Below are 17,156 nucleotides of genomic sequence, written 5' to 3' on the forward strand. Positions count from 1 at the left end.
CTTTGTTTTGCAGGAGAGGGTCGTCAGGTTGATGAGCCACACCTGGGCTTGGTGTGGTTGGGATAAAAGCTCTCTACCTTTCAACAGATGTCGCTCTCTCTTCCTTGGCTGGCACACCTGTTTTGGTTTTGTTTGCAGCAGACATTTTCACACACCCACACATGCCTACATTACTGATTACTGACTTTCCACGTTTATTTAGTTATTGATTGTTAGTTTGTTAAATAAATGCCTGTTACTATTTTTAAACTCGTCTGGTCTCCCATTTTTGTTGCAACCTTTGAGCCGGGTTGTAACACCTTATTTATTTATTTATTTATCTATTTATTTATTAATTTATCTATTTATTTATTTATCTATTTATATGTGCATTCTTTTTGAAACATTGTTAATAATTGTTAAGGACTGAAATAAATTACTAATAATAATAATTATTATTATTATTATTATTATTATATTTATAGTCATAATACAACTCAAACATGTTTCTGTTATGTAGAATATTTGAATATGTAACAGTACACACACATAACTCCAGTTGTTTTGCTCTACAGGTTCCAGCAGGTGGCAGTAAAAGACCAGAAATATAAAATACTGTTGAGACCCTCAACAGGAAGTGTTTACTGGTTTCTGTGCATGTTCAGTTCCACCCAGACTGTGAGTTTGCTGCTGCATGTGTGTGTGACTGTAAATGTTTATCTGAAGTGTGTTTGTGCTCAGAGTCCATCTGGAGCCTCAGACTCGAGCAGGATGGTGAGTTTTCACTTCATTACTTTTCAACTTTTCTAACATTTTGAACTGAATCTGAAGCAGAGAAACAGAAATAACCTGTCAGACTTCCACTTGTCTAAATGTGTCTATAAGGGTTTGTTTCCCTGTGACTTCCAGACAGTTAGAAAGCAAAAAAAAAACTGCAAGTTTACCCTCCACTAAAAGGTCTCATCTTTACACCACAAAGTGCTGCATTTAAAAAGAATAAGCCTCATGCTTTTAGAGATTAAGAAGTCAGTGAGTGTTTGGATAAAAGACAATATAATAATAATAAAAATAATAATATAATAATAAAAAAGTCAACTGCAGCAAGAAGAGATCCAACTAAATATCATTTATTATTTGTTAAATAACTTTTTAGCCTCACTGAGCTGCAGCAGAACACTTAAAATAATACTAAAACGAATCTGTTGTCTTATGAGCCATTTTATCTACCTTTTCTGTTTCTGTTTTTCTTAGCAAAATCTTCTGTTACCTCTGTATGTTTTCACATTTCTATATGTTTGTTTTTCATTTATTTGTTTTTATTTATTTATTTATTTATTTATTTTGCACAATTTAAGACTACACAACATAACAAAAGATAGTTCAGGAAGAGGCTCCACCTGGAGACAAGATTAATATAAAGTAATAATATGACTACATTATATGGATGACAAACAATTAGTACAAGATATATATTATAACTACAATAACAATAAATATATAAAAAAAAGACTGATGTGTGTGGAAGTGTATGGTTAGTGTTTGTGAGGGGGATATTGATTTAAATATCTACAAAGACTTCCGGGCAATCGTAACCAAACATAACATAAAAATATAAATAAAAATAAAAAAGATAAAACCAGATACATGGACAACATGGGGAAAAGCAATTACAAAACAACAATTAAAATAATTATAATAATTTAAATAATCACTATATCTTCTTAGAAATATTTGTATGAATTTTATATCAGTTTCCAGCAGATTTCAGTGGAAAACTAGTTAAAAAAACTGAATTAAATAAGACTAAATGATGATCAAATGTGGCGATTATTAAAGCTGAAGACGACCGCTAGTTCACACGTTGACTCGTCAACATCTAGAGTAAATAAATGTAAAGTAATGTGACGTTCGCTCCGCCTCTCTGCCTCTCCGCCTCTCCGCCGGCCTTCTGTGAGCTCTTTCAGTGTGAGCTCCTCCTGCAGGGGTCAGAGGTCACGCTGGTGTTTGGTTAAACACAGTGATCCTGTTAAAGATCTGAATGGACCACACACACACACACACACACACACTGCACACACACCGATTAGAAGTATTCAGATCTTTTACTTCAGTAAAAGTACTAATACTACACTGTGAAAATACTCCCCTACAAGTAAAAGTCCTGTTTTTAAAACCTTACTGATGTAAAAGAGTGTTATCAGCAAAATGTACTTAAAGTAGTTTAAGAGGTAAAGTAAGAGTGGGAAAATATAAATTAATGGATAAACCTGGTAGAGAATTAGTGCAGGTTTTTGCTGTTTAGAAATCTATTTACAATCTGCCCCAATAACAGAATATAATGCAAAGTTCTGGATATTATATCAGATGCAAACTGCACAAAGTTTCATTTATTCTGATATGAAATGTTGTTATTGTTGTTATTCATGTAATATATCATTTTAAAGCTCTTTATGCTGGAACCAGGGAATTAAATTAACAGCTGTCAAATAACTGGCTAAATGTTGGCTGTGGCAGGGAAACTTTTAAAAGCAATACCTAAATTAAAAATAGTCCGGGATTAAGTTTACATGATCCATATTTCTACTGTCTGTTACAACTGACTCAGTGTTTACTAGGGCTGGAAGAAAATATCGAGTATTGCAATATACTAAAAATCTATTCTCAAAAAGCTTGCATTGATTTCTAATTAATAGTTTATATGCAAAGATTAACGCAGCCAATACTTTATTTTATTTGCAAAGATACGCGTCCTCTCTGATGAATGCAAATGCAGATCCTACTGTTCTGATTGCATGAAGAAAGTTGACTTTTTATGCAATCAGAATTATCTATCTATCTATATATCTAGTATGTATAGAGAAGTAATAAATAAATACATGTATATGCACAGAGAGGTGTTAACAGTTTGTAAAATAGTACTGTGAGTAGAGTATAAAAAGCTAAAATGAGAGTTTATTTGCATCTTAAAGAGGTTTTTCTTACCATTATAGTATTTTTTTTATATTTATCTATTTCTAAATAAACCTATTAATTATTTTATTTAACAAAATGAACAGAGAACCAAAACATGTTTTTAAAAATTATGTGAATGGTGGAAATAAAAATATAATACAGTAAATAGCAACAGGAAAAAAAATATATATATATAAAATGTAAAAGATGAAGAAATTAAACCATGTTTTTTCTCCCAGAGTTCATCAAGAGGAGGATCGGCCCTGCAGGTCCATGTGGTCCGGTTCGGTCCGGGTCAGGAGCTGTTGGGATCTCTGCAGGCGTTCGTGGAGGAGAGGCGACTCCGAGCGCCGTTCATCATCACCTGCGTGGGCAGCGTCACCAAGGCAACGCTCCGGCTGGCCAACGCCACAGCATCAAATACTAATGAGGTACCTGAGATTCTCCCTCTGGAGCTTCACTTTGGGTTGCAGACGTTTTCTGTCTTTATTTAAAACCATTAACCTCATGCATGGTGTCTTTTTTCTGACTTTCTAAAATATAAAGCTGACAGGAACCCAGAATAATGTGTAAAATGACACAATATTATAAAAAATTTCAAATATTTAATAATAATCACTAAGAATATTATGTAGAACAGTTTAAGGTTGAAAAAAAGAAATTCACACACAAATATAGCAGAAAGATGTAAGAAATAAAACCACAATACAGTCAAGTGATTTTATCCCAACTTCTTATGCCTCTGTTATCTAACGTGTGTTTAGGTCATTGTAAATCACTGAAAATATTAAATATTCAAAGTAAATAAAACTCTCAGATAAAGGTAGTGGAGCAGAAATATAAAATAACTTAAAATGTAAATATTCAAACTCCGGCTCCTAAATAAAGTTATGTCACTATAAATAAAGTAATGTCACTATAAATAAAGTTATGTTACTACAAATAAAGTTATGTTACTACAAATAAAGTTATGTTACTATAAATAAAGTTATGTCACTATAAATAAAGTTATGTCACTATAAATAAAGTTGTTACTACAAATAAAGTTGTTACTACAAATAAAGTTTTATGTCACTATAAATAAAGTTTTATGTCACTATAAATAAAGTTATGTTACTACAAATAAAGTTATTTTATTATAAATATAGTTTTGTTATTATAAATAAAGTTATTTTATTATAAATATAGTTTCATGTCACTCTAAATAAAGTCATGACTATAAATAAACCAGGGTTTTACGGTGTCATCCTCCATCTTTCCCCTTCAGGTGATCCACCTTGAAAGGAAGTACGAGATCGTGTCTCTGGTGGGGACTCTGAACCCGGAAGCCCACCTCCACATCTGCCTGTCGGACGCGCAGGGCAGGACGGTCGGGGGTCACGTGCTGGGAGACCTGGAGGTGTTCACCACGGCCGAGGTGGTCGTCGGCGAGGCGGTCGACCTGCGGTTCACCAGAGAGATGGACGAGAGGACGGGCTTCCCCGAGCTCGTCGTTCAACCGCTCAAATCTGACAGCTGAAGGAGTAAAAACAGGTCTTTATTCACGTAGAGTATCCACTGTAACTATGGCAACTGTCAAAAGATCCTTTTATAAACTGTAGTGAGCTTGTTTTAATGTGTGAATGTCTGAATCTGGCTTTACATTCATTGTAGACCTTCACAAACTGATGGTGTTTAATGTTAAAACAACATCCAGATGAATAAAAGCAGCTCAGAGAATCTCCAGTGGATGCAGCTCGTCCTGAGTCCCAGCAGCCAATAGGAGCGTCTCCGCGGGGGTCGCAGCTTTCTGCTAATAGATGTTAAACTGAGCCGCGGCCTTTCAGAGCCTCTGACCCCCCCCCCGGTTGTGACAAGACAAAGCGAGAACCCCCCCTCCTCTACGGATTAGCCATGACCTCGGCTCGGTCACGGCCGCCGCCGCGAAGAAAGGAAGGGCTCTGTTTGCCGTGTGGCGGGCGGCTCGGGGAGTTCAGATGTAGTTTATTCTGACTCAACCCCACATACACCGTCCTGCGGACACTAATACTACAGCACCACATGTGGATTAATCCGCCGCAGAAAATAGTCCCTAATAAATGCAGCCTACTTAGTTAGGTTTAGGTAACAAAACTACTTGGTTAGGTTTAGGAAAAGATCAACTTGGTTAAGTTTAGGCAACAAAACTACTTAGGTTAGGTTTAGGAAAAGATCAACTTGGTTAAGTTTAGGTAACAAAACTACTTGGTTAGGTTTAGGAAAAGATCAACTTGGTTAAGTTTAGGCAACAAAACTACTTAGGTTGACGAATAGATTGACTTGGTTAGGATAAGGCAACAAAACTACTGAGTTAGGTTTAGGAAAAGATCAACTTGGTTAAATTTAGGCAACAAAACTACTTAGTTAGGTTTAGGTAAAGATCAACTTGGTTAGGTTTAGGGAACTAAACTACTTAGGTTGACGAATCGATTGACTTGGTTAGGATAAGGCAACAAAACTACTGAGTTAGGTTTAGGAAAAGATCAACTTGGTTAAATTTAGGCAACAAAACTACTTAGTTAGGTTTAGGAAAAGACCGACTTGGTTAGGATTAGGCAACAAAACTACTTAGGTTTAGGAAAAGATGGTGGTTTGGGTAAAAATAACACTGTTGTAACTGTAACTTAAGTACGGAAGTTCTGTGACGAAAGAATCAACGTTGACTTCTGGTTCTGGTGAAAGTGGTGTTTTTTTTTACCCATCCACCCATCCGACCTCTTCCAACGCAGACTCTTTATACTACGATTTTCTCCTTTGCTCTTGTCATAATTACTACGGCCACTAGAGGTCTCCGCCTAACAATAAACGTAAATATGGGTGGTAATAAACTGCTTGCACAGACGACCTATGCAGCCATTTTTCCGGAAAGGATGGTCCGGGGTTTTTTGTGAGCAAATTGATAATGTGCGTACAAACAGGCTGATATAAATCTACTTAATAAGGCAACTTTGACAAAATAATCATAATAAAAATAAAAGACTAAAGCTTCCTAAAACTGAAGGGATGATCGTAAAATATCCAGCAGGAGTTTAAAGAAAGTTTCATTTGTTGTTAAATAATAACAGAAATGTAAAAAACACCAGTTTGTCCCAGTCAGGATGGAAAACTGAATACTTTTCGGGTCTTTGCAGCATTTGTGTTGCCTTCAGGAGGACGAGGCGGCGCGTCAGCGGGGCAGCCGGCCTGCCGCCACATTAAAGCCGAAGCTACAAAGCGTCCCTGCTGCAGCTTTGTGCTTTTGTTTTGCTTGTGTCGAAGCAGCATGGTGGCCGAGAAGCGTTGGTGGTCTGCCCCGGTGCCCCCTGGGAGGCCGTTTTCTGCATCCAACTAAAGCAGCTCCGTTCTCGTTGCTGACAAATTGGACGGCGACGCAGCAGCCCAGAGCGGATGTTGTGGATTTGAAATATCGCTTTTGATCTAAAGATCATTCTCAATTCTTTTCCTCCGTCTTTAGATGGCATCTTCATGTGGCCGAGCTGATTACACATCCACAGGGTTGTTTTTCCTGAGCTTACGTACACTACACAAAATATGAGTTTTGCTTGTTTGAAATGTCTCTGAATAACTAGTTAGCGGTGATGTTAGTTGTGTTTTAATGTTTCACGGCGACGCTTGCAGTCGGCGTCCTGCTGTAAGGCTCCAATTACATTTTACTGTGAGACTCTTGCTCAACAAAGAGTTGACTTTAATCTCTGCACAGCTGTACAGTTGAAAACCGCTGTGGCTGCGTTCACACTGCAGCTCAACGTTGGTTTATTTTTAGAAATGGAAAACATTAAAAGTTGTAGATTTTTGTTTAAGAAGATAATCCAAAATGTGACTCTACCAATAAAGACAGTATGAATCCACAGGTTGTTACACAGACACCAAGTTTTATCACGTTTGTTTGCTGTATCAAGTATTTTTACTATTATCAGTATATCACGTCTGCCGCTTTTCACCGTACCTTTGAGTGAGTGTTGTAAAACTGGCCCACTAGCGTTATAAAACCTAAAACCAGCCAACTAGAGTTATAAAACCGGCCCACTAGCGTTATAAAACCGGCCCACTAGCGTTATAAAACCGGCACACTAGCGTTATAAAACCGGCCCACTAGCGTTATAAAACCTAAAACCAGCCAACTATCGTTATAAAACAGGCCCACTAGCGTTATAAAACCGAAAACCAGCCCACTAGCATTATAAAACCGGCCCACTAGCGTTATAAAACCTAAAACCAGCCCACTAGCGTTAAAAAAACAGCCCACTAGCAATATGTGGTATATTTTCAGGTCTTGCACCGGACAGAGAGGCCCCTAGTTGTAAACATATGTGCAGGAAGCGGACGGGGAGACCTGGGGTCATGCGGTGGATCCAGGGGCTGAAAGATAAACATGTAGGTCAAAGGTCACATACCTAAGCATACGCTTAGCTCAGCAAGTTGCCTGAAATGAACCCAATATAAGGAGGTACGAGAGCCCCGAAGTGCAGGACTTTCAGATTCGACTTGAGACCTCCGGACGCTCTAGACGTCCGTCATGACATGTGTGGCTTGTTTGTAATAAATTCTATTATACCAGCAAGAACAGTGTCCTCGGAGCATCCTTCATCATCACTTCAACAGCACTGTCGCAGAAAAGATACGACAGTTATAAAACCGGCCCACTAGCGTTATAAAACCGGCCCACTAGCGTTATAAAACCTAAAACCAGCCCACTAGCGTTATAAAACCAGCCCACTAGCGTTAAAAAAACAGCCCACTAGCAATATGTGGTATATTTTCAGGTCTTGCACCGGACAGAGAGGCCCCTAGTTGTAAACATATGTGCAGGAAGCGGACGGGGAGACCTGGGGTCATGCGGTGGATCCAGGGGCTGAAAGATAAACATGTAGGTCAAAGGTCACATACCTAAGCATACGCTTAGCTCAGCAAGTTGCCTGAAATGAACCCAATATAAGGAGGTACGAGAGCCCCGAAGTGCAGGACTTTCAGATTCGACTTGAGACCTCCGGACGCTCTAGACGTCCGTCATGACATGTGTGGCTTGTTTGTAATAAATTCTATTATACCAGCAAGAACAGTGTCCTCGGAGCATCCTTCATCATCACTTCAACAGCACTGTCGCAGAAAAGATACGACAGTTATAAAACCGGCCCACTAGCGTTATAAAACCGGCCCACTAGCGTTATAAAACCTAAAACCAGCCAACTATCGTTATAAAACCAGCCCACTAGCGTTAAAAAAACAGCCCACTAGTGTTATAAAACCTAAAACCAGCCAACTAGCGTTATAAAACCGGCCCACTAACGTTATAAAACCGGCCCACTAGCGTTACCTGGCCCTGGCAGGTGTCTTCCTGCTCCGCTCAGGTGAGTCTCCTCTCTGAGCGACAGACGAGGAGTTTAATCCTCCGCTGGTGAGGAGGCTGGTAATTCCTCCGTTTAGTATCAGCTCTTTTCCTCATTAGTGACTTCTCCTCCCCACCGCCTTTGGTCCGTATTATCCGTGTGAGTAATGAGGCGTGTGAGCGGCGCCGGGAATGTGCTGTTGGTAAGCCGCCCCCTCTCCGCCTCACTTCAAACGAGACCAACCCGGGTCATTTGTAAATCGGCTGCTGAACAGCCTCCCGTTCGGGCGAAACAAAAGAAGCAGCGGCAGCGGTCGCAGCCCTATGCACGTCCTCCGGCGCAGGGATGCAAGCAGCCGCCCCCCCGGGGAGCCGCCGCCGCCGATCAGCCGGCTTTCATGTGGCAGCCAAAGAGCTCCTGGGCTAATGACACGCAGCTCTGTTTGAAAGTCGCAGCATGAGGCGGAGGGCCGGACGGATAACACAGATCAAAACATCCGAGCTGCCGCTGTCACTGAGGACGCAAGTTGTCACAAGTTCAGTGAGAACATTGTGCTGTTTTTAACATTTTATCACACACAGAGTCAAAGACTGAATCAGAATAAACACAAACTGTCTTCACACACTTCACTTCTGCTTCCAACAACAACAACAACAACAACAATATGTCCAAATGAGAAAGTTTCTCCTCAGAGGTGGAAGATAGAGACGAATCCTCAACCTGTTCTCACTCCCGGGGGGTGAAGGATGGGTCAAACACTTTCAACTAGGAGACCGCTGTTCGTGTCCCGTGAGTCACTAGTCAGTGAAGTTAACGTCAACCACACCCATTTCCTAACTTTCCAACTAGTTTATTTTGAAAGGACACTATTCATGTAATGAGCGTATATTGACACGCGTCCAAAACGCTTGAGGGGTATCCCGTGCGTCAGTCTCTGATGCCGAGGGGCGCTGATCAAGCGGCGGTATTTGATGAGTTGTGAGTGAGAACGTGTTGGAATTCTTGACCGAAGTGAAAAGGCTCGTTGGTGATGAGCCAGACCTGCACAGAATCGATCAGCGGCAATCATCGCACAATGCACGGCAATTCAATTTGTTGTGGCACACGTAGGCGACGATAACCTCACGAGCTCGAGGCGAGGGCAGTTTTTAGAGCCAGGCGCCGCAGCTGCTCTCCACCGACTGCAAGACCCAGGGCATTATGGGTAACGGCTGGCTGTCAACCGATCAAAGAGCTGATTGGCTCTTAGTTTAGACAACAAACACCACGTGTTATAGAAAATCTTTGTGTAATTGTGATGTTCAACACTAGATTGTATGATATAAGTCTCTGTTTAATCTGTCAAACACATCTTGTTTGGTTGATAATAATAATTATTATTATATATATTTGTTTATTTGTTTCACACATATAAAAAGACAGTAAAATATGTGTGAGGATGTGGTAGAAACCTATAATGGTTTATATAAAAACACCCAAAGGACATACAATAGGTAAAAATATTACCATGACAAAAATCACCAGTACATTTTAGATATTAGTGTTCAAAACATCTCACATATAAAAATATAAAGTGTAAAGTGTCGGAGTATAGTTCAAACAACAACAACAAAATAAATACAAAGACGCAGGAGTAATCGCCATATTTACAGTTTTCTAAGCGTGATCATTTCTTTACAAATCAAATGATTCGGAGGAATCCATTAAATATATATATATACATCCATCATATATTATTGACAACTGATAAAAACACCATGTCAGAAGACGCAAATTCATTCATTAAAAAAAAAAACATAATCAACTGTCTGACATTTTATTTTGACAAAGTTTCTGAAATTTACTTAAAACTTGAACAGATTTAAAAGACAGACAGAGAACAGTGATCATTTTTTTTTACATTTTTCTTCATTTTAAATGAGATGGTTGTGTATTCTTACTCTAAAGTGTTAAAATATAAAGAAATTTGGTCACAAAGTGTAAAAAGTCTTGTTGCAGTTTGACTTTCACACAGAGGAGCTTGATGTGAATCTGTTTTAAGCTTCTGCTCAAACAAAGTCACTTCAAGACAATCCACCAAATCCCTCCCATACACCTCTGGATTTGGACTCGTGACCTTTTGGACATCCATCCAGAGGGGCCCTGGGAGCCTCGGGGGGGCTCTCAGGTGCTGCAGCAGCTGCTCACCACCAGGGGGCAGCATGAGACCAGAAGTCCCTGAGAGGAACATGAGGAGCTCTCTGTGAGAATAAGGATTCAACATTGTGTTCTTCAGATGTTTAACAGTTCATCACTGTAATGTCGGTTATAAGAGCTACATTCTAATAGAAGAGTTGCAGAAAATAAACACTGAGTACCTTTATAATGCAGTCAACATAAATGTCATCCTCAGAAATGCATCCAAGATCCGCAACAAAACTAAAAATCTGAAGAATGGATGAGTCGCCGCCTAAATTTGTTATGGTGCACATTTTACATTATAACATAGACTGTATATGAGAAGTGTAGTCGCCGTGACGTCACCCATTGGTTCATGTACTACAGTTTTGAAGCCTTGAGTTTGGCATTTTTGGCCGTCGCCATCTTGGTTTTTGGCCGTCACCATCTTGGTTTTTGGCCTTCGCCATCTTGGTTTTTGGCCGTCACCATCTTGGTTTTTGGTTGTCACCATCTTGGTTTTTGGCCTTCGCCATCTTGGTTTTTGGCCGTCACCATCTTGGTTTTTGGTTGTCACCATCTTGGTTTTTGGCCTTCGCCATCTTGGTTTTTGGCCTTCGCCATCTTGGTTTTTGGCCTTCGCCATCTTGGTTTTTGGCCTTCGCCATCTTGGTTTTTGGCCTTCGCCATCTTGGTTTTTGGTCATCATCATCTTGGTTTTTGGCCGTCACCATCTTGGTTTTTGGTCATCACCATCTTGGTTTTTGGCCTTCGCCATCTTGGTTTTTGGCCTTCGCCATCTTGGTTTTTGGCCTTCGCCATCTTGGTTTTTGGCCGTCACCATCTTGGTTTTTGGCCGTCGCCATCTTGGTTTTTGGCCTTCGCCATCTTGGTTTTTGGTCATCATCATCTTGGTTTTTGGTCGTCACCATCTTGGTTTTTGGTCATCATCATCTTGGTTTTTGGCCGTCACCATCTTGGTTTTTGGTCATCATCATCTTGGTTTTTGGTCATCATCATCTTGGTTTTTGGTCATCATCATCTTGGTTTTTGGCCTTCGCCATCTTGGTTTTTGGCCTTCGCCATCTTGGTTTTTGGCCTTCGCCATCTTGGTTTTTGGCCGTCACCATCTTGGTTTTTGGCCTTCGCCATCTTGGTTTTTGGCCGTCACCATCTTGGTTTTTGGTTGTCACCATCTTGGTTTTTGGCCTTCGCCATCTTGGTTTTTGGCCTTCGCCATCTTGGTTTTTGGCCTTCGCCATCTTGGTTTTTGGCCTTCGCCATCTTGGTTTTTGGTCATCATCATCTTGGTTTTTGGCCTTCGCCATCTTGGTTTTTGGCCTTCGCCATCTTGGTTTTTGGCCTTCGCCATCTTGGTTTTTGGCCGTCACCATCTTGGTTTTTGGCCGTCGCCATCTTGGTTTTTGGCCTTCGCCATCTTGGTTTTTGGTCATCATCATCTTGGTTTTTGGTCGTCACCATCTTGGTTTTTGGTCATCATCATCTTGGTTTTTGGCCGTCATCATCTTGGTTTTTGGTCATCATCATCTTGGTTTTTGGTCATCATCATCTTGGTTTTTGGTTGTCACCATCTTGGTTTTTGGCCTTCGCCATCTTGGTTTTTGGCCTTCGCCATCTTGGTTTTTGGCCTTCGCCATCTTGGTTTTTGGCCGTCACCATCTTGGTTTTTGGCCTTCGCCATCTTGGTTTTTGGCCTTCGCCATCTTGGTTTTTGGTCATCATCATCTTGGTTTTTGGTCGTCACCATCTTGGTTTTTGGTCATCATCATCTTGGTTTTTGGTCGTCACCATCTTGGTTTTTGGTCATCATCATCTTGGTTTTTGGCCGTCACCATCTTGGTTTTTGGTCATCACCATCTTGGTTTTTGGTCATCATCATCTTGGCTTTTGGCCGTCACCATCTTGGTTTTTGGTCATCATCATCTTGGTTTTTGGTCATCATCATCTTGGTTTTTGGTTGATGCCATCTTGGTTTACTTAGTTACTTTCCACCGCTGATGCTGAGAAAGATAACAACAAGATTATTTCTACATTTGAGAAATGTTTGTGTAACTGAGACTCAGCGTACAGATCGGCCCGTCTGCAGCAGACAACAGCTCCCGTTTCACAATGTGTGGTGAACTTCCATTAACAATAATTGAGTCCCACTCCAGTGAGATGCTAACGGGGGGGAGGAGGAGGAGGAGGAAGAGGAGGGAGTGTGTTGTTATTAAAATGCCTTCTCCTCTAATGTGCAGGTAAGGACCCCTCGTCGCTGCATCGGGCCGGCTCTCGCTTTTTAAGTGAGCGCCTTCATTGAGACAAATTTAGCTCAATTAAAGCGCTTTACCTCTGCCAAGAGTGTTTCACTTCATCAGAGCTGCAGAGCGGCGCTGCCTTTTCAATTAGCACATCCACAACTGATCCTATTACTGACTGAAAACCTGCTGCTGCCGCTCCGTCAACACGACCTCCAGCTTCCATAATGGAGATCAAGGATGTTTTTACTCAGTTTAAAACACGAGTAAACAAACAGAGAAATAAATAAATTAAAAAGTAAATGAGCCTGGAAATTAAAAACATGAAAGGTTGTGTTTGATTGACGGGTGTTCGGGACTGACTGGAATATCTCGACAACTATTGGATGGATTATCTTAACATTTAGTACAGATGGATGAAATCTCCAGACTTTAGTGATCTCTTGACCTTCTCTAGCGCCACCCTGAGGTTGACATATGGGATTTTTAGTGAAATATCTTGATAACTAATTGCCTTTAAATTTGGTACAGAGGGTGAATTTTAATGACTTGTTCCCTGACTTCTCCTCTAGCGCCACCATGAGGTTGATATTTTTGGTTTCGGAGTGAAATATCTCAAAACTACCGGATGGTTCGCCATGAAATTTGGTACATACATTAATTTTCCCCTCAAGATGAATTACAGGCTAATCACTAGTTATCCTCCACTTTATTCATGACTCTAGCGCCATCATCAGGTCAACATTTTAATGTGTCCAGTACTTTGATTTATGACCAAATTCCTGCAAAACTAATGACGTTCCCATCAGCCTCAGCTGGACTTTGTTAGCATGCTAACATGCAACACCAATGCAGCGTTCCAGACAACTCAGAGATAGGAGTTTTCCCAGTTGAAATTTCCAACTTCTGACCTCTGAGCATTCCAGGTGCACAACGCCAAACGCAAACAAAAACCATTAAATTCACACCAGGCAGCTCGCCGCAATAATTTCATTTTTCTGCAGCCGGGCGGCGTATTAATGTGTTTCAGGTGGGAAGACATTCTTTGTAATGTAGGAGTAACAAGATCTGTTTACTGATTGGCTGCAATTCCCCGCTGAAAATTCAACTTTACCCAACTTTTCATCTGGCAGCTCACTGAGCTCAGGAGCAGCAGGCCGCACTTCGCCACTGCTCTGGTGTGAATTTGCCGTTAACGTTTAAACTGTTTACAACTGCGACTATAATCCGGGAGAAAATATGTTTCCCTTGAAACATAATTGAGAATGCAGTTTAGTTGGGAATGTAATTTTGTAGGAGACATGGTGGTGGAAACGACGCTGATGAGAGCCGTGAGACTGAACCAAAACAGTAAAGCTGTTGGCCATAAAACCAAATCAATGACTTGCAAAGAGCTGCAGAGTTGGTGTTAATTCACTGTGGCTTTGATACGACGAATGACAGGATGTTTTAGAGACGTATTTTTCCACCTATGTTCACCAGCTGGTCTCCAACCAGCCCCGTCTCACCAAATGGCGTATGAATGGCACAGCAATTTGTAAGTAATTTTGCATGCAATAAGAACGCCGTTCTTGCTTTTGACGTATCATTAGTACGCACATGTAGTCTGTACTGACTACTCGCGTGAATATGCTACGCTCAGAGCTAGTGACGTAGAATAAAAAGTGAGGAAGACCGCTTAACACAGGACCTTCAACCAGGAGACCGCTGTTCGTTGTTGAGTTATTTGGAAGTTCATCAGTGACGTTTTGTGACGTGTTTTCTGTACTAACGTTACGTTGTTTACCTACATATTTTATTTCGATTACATATTTATTTTAAGACCAACCATCAGGTTTTTTCTAAACCTAACTAAGTGGTTTTGTTGCCTAAACTTAACCACGACCGTTTCCTTGGCCGCACTTTTAAACGGCCACCGCAGCTCGCCAAGCTCAGGAGCGACCGCCGCAGCTTTCCATATAACTCACTGTGGCTTTGTGACTATGAGTGACACGTTGTTTTAGGGACGTATTTTTCCACTTAGCTAATTAGATAGTGAAGGATTCAAAGTTTTTCCTCCCAAACAAACAAAAACAAAATGGCACCAGTCCCAGCGTCCCCCTACATGGCACCTGAAATCATTCCCACAGAGCAACATCACAGTGTTGTGTAAAAGCTCAGCTAAAAGGAGGGATGAACGAGAAGTAAACTGTGTGTTTCACAGGAGGAATGAAGGAGAAGTAAACTGTGTGTTTCACAGGAGGGATGAAGGAGAAGTAAACTGTGTGTTTCACAGGAGGGATGAAGGAGAAGTAAACTGTGTGTTTCACAGGAGGGATGAAGGAGAAGTAAACTGTGTGTTTCACAGGAGGGATGAAGGAGAGGTAAACTGTGTGTTTCACAGGAGGGATGAAGCAGAAGTAAACTGTGTGTTTCACAGGAGGGATGAACGAGAAGTAAACTGTGTTTCACAGGAGGGATGAAGGAGAAGTAAACTGTGTGTTTCACAGGAGGGATGAAGGAGAGGTAAACTGTGTGTTTCACAGGAGGGATGAAGGAGAGGAAAACTGTGTGTTTCACAGGAGGGATGAAGGAGAAGTAAACTGTGTGTTTCACAGGAGGGATGAAGGAGAAGTAAACTGTGTGTTTCACAGGAGGGATGAACGAGAAGTAAACTGTGTGTTTCACAGGAGGGATGAACGAGAAGTAAACTGTGTGTTTCACAGGAGGGATGAAGGAGAAGTAAACTGTGTGTTTCACAGGAGGGATGAAGGAGAGGTAAACTGTGTGTTTCACAGGAGGGATGAAGGAGAAGTAAACTGTGTGTTTCACAGGAGGGATGAAGGAGAGGTAAACTGTGTGTTTCACAGGAGGGATGAAGGAGAAGTAAACTGTGTGTTTCACAGGAGGGATGAAGGAGAAGTAAACTGTGTGTTTCACAGGAGGGATGAACGAGAAGTAAACTGTGTGTTTCACAGGAGGGATGAAGGAGAAGTAAACTGTGTGTTTCACAGGAGGGATGAAGGAGAGGTAAACTGTGTGTTTCACAGGAGGGATGAAGGAGAAGTAAACTGTGTGTTTCACAGGAGGGATGAAGGAGAAGTAAACTGTGTGTTTCACAGGAGGGATGAAGGAGAAGTAAACTGTGTGTTTCACAGGAGGGATGAACGAGAAGTAAACTGTGTGTTTCACAGGAGGGATGAAGGAGAAGTAAACTGTGTGTTTCACAGGAGGGATGAAGGAGAAGTAAACTGTGTGTTTCACAGGAGGGATGAACGAGAAGTAAACTGTGTGTTTCACAGGAGGGATGAAGGAGAAGTAAACTGTGTGTTTCACAGGAGGGATGAAACCCGAACCCCGGCGTCTCTTTCTTCCGGCAGCACAATGGGCAGAAAGCGACTCAAAGAGGCTCAGATGTGAAGACATTCTGCGAGCCGCCGAGGACACATCACAACCTTGGAGACACAAATTGCTGCATTATACCGTGAGGAGTCCTGCTGAGCTTTTCATGTGCAGGCTAAAGGGATCGGCTAATCAAAGCCGGCCGCTTTGTTAGCATGAAGCTACGGTACAGTTTGAATTGGACTGACACGGCGGGAAAAGAGATCCCTTCTTTTCTCCTTCGACGAGCTCTTTTATGAAACTTCTTATTAATCAGGTGATTCATATCTGGTGTGTGAAACCGTCCCCGTGCTGCTGCGGCTGCTGGAGATCCGGGTGTGTGGCCGTCGACACCAATCAACTCCTGGATCGCAGATTAAATGAGATTAAATGTTGTTTGAATACTTAAGCGAGAGCTGCAGCGTCTTTGAGCCAAATTCATCCTCAGAACCTTTTTTATCTTTGGTTCAGATTTAATGTCTGTGTGCTCTTAACAAAAGAAGTTTATTCAAGTGTGCTATTAGTATACTTCTTTTTAACTTAAAATAAAAGAGTATACTTTCAGTTTACTACTTATCAGAGATATACTTAACAAAAGTAAACTTGGCTCATCCTGAGTATACAGAAAGGTCTAAATATATTTGGCTTAAAGGCTTATACTTAATCTTTTGATCGAGATGTACTTAAGAAAAGTATAATGAAGTATTCTTGCCTTCGAGGCCTACAGAGAGGTGAACCTGGCTTGTAGTTGTGCTTACTTTGTTAAAGTGTGTGAGAGTTTGTAAACAGATGTGAATTTTCTGCGGTTTTGGATTCTCCGTTCACGATAATAATAATATAATAATAAGACGAGTCTCAAGTCACTGTGTGCGACTCAAGTCCAAGTCGCAGACTCAAGTCCCAATCTCTGCTATAAAGTGGTCACAAATATATACAAGTATACTAGCAGTATAAAAACTATTAAACCTCTAGTTTACTGAGAGTATATGTTAAAGTGTACTTTCATAAACTATACAGTGAGCTACAAGTATATACGAGTATACTTGCAGTATAAAAACTATGAGAGCTAAAGATTCTGGGTTTAATTGCTCACAACAGGTATTGA

At 40.9% G+C, this 17,156-nt stretch overlaps 1 protein-coding gene across 5 annotated transcripts; it reads left to right on the forward strand.

Moving 5' to 3' along the window:
* Nucleotides 1-599: 599 nt before the first annotated feature.
* LOC141756102 (bifunctional protein GlmU-like) lies at nucleotides 600-16,027 on the forward strand. 5 transcript variants are annotated; one of them, XR_012591399.1, is made up of 4 exons: nucleotides 600-753; nucleotides 3,171-3,362; nucleotides 4,199-5,419; nucleotides 5,473-6,797. XR_012591399.1 is itself a non-coding variant. In XM_074615597.1 (4 exons), the coding sequence occupies exons 1-3, from the start codon at nucleotides 637-639 to the stop codon at nucleotides 4,448-4,450; spliced, it is 561 nt and encodes a 186-aa protein (XP_074471698.1). In that variant the 5' UTR covers nucleotides 600-636; the 3' UTR covers nucleotides 4,451-4,464; nucleotides 16,009-16,027. The 5 variants fall into 5 exon arrangements, 3 of the variants coding, with proteins under 3 accessions (XP_074471698.1, XP_074471697.1, XP_074471696.1); XR_012591400.1 differs by having other exon boundaries at nucleotides 4,199-5,050; nucleotides 5,105-6,797; XM_074615597.1 differs by lacking the exon at nucleotides 5,473-6,797 and adding an exon at nucleotides 16,009-16,027 and having other exon boundaries at nucleotides 4,199-4,464.
* The last annotated feature ends 1,129 nt before the right edge of the window (nucleotides 16,028-17,156 follow it).

This window comes from Sebastes fasciatus, chromosome 18 (assembly GCF_043250625.1).
Source record: "Sebastes fasciatus isolate fSebFas1 chromosome 18, fSebFas1.pri, whole genome shotgun sequence".
In the NCBI taxonomy this organism is placed as follows: domain Eukaryota; kingdom Metazoa; phylum Chordata; class Actinopteri; order Perciformes; family Sebastidae; genus Sebastes; species Sebastes fasciatus.

Coding starts and splice junctions, on each gene's coding strand:
- LOC141756102 (XM_074615597.1), top strand. CDS start 637: ATGTTCAGTTCCACCCAGACTGTGAGTTTGCTGCTGCATGTGTGTGTG. Junction 754..3,170: donor CCTCAGACTCGAGCAGGATG/GTGAGTTTTCAC, acceptor TTTTTCTCCCAG/AGTTCATCAAGAGGAGGATC. Junction 3,363..4,198: donor CAGCATCAAATACTAATGAG/GTACCTGAGATT, acceptor TTTCCCCTTCAG/GTGATCCACCTTGAAAGGAA.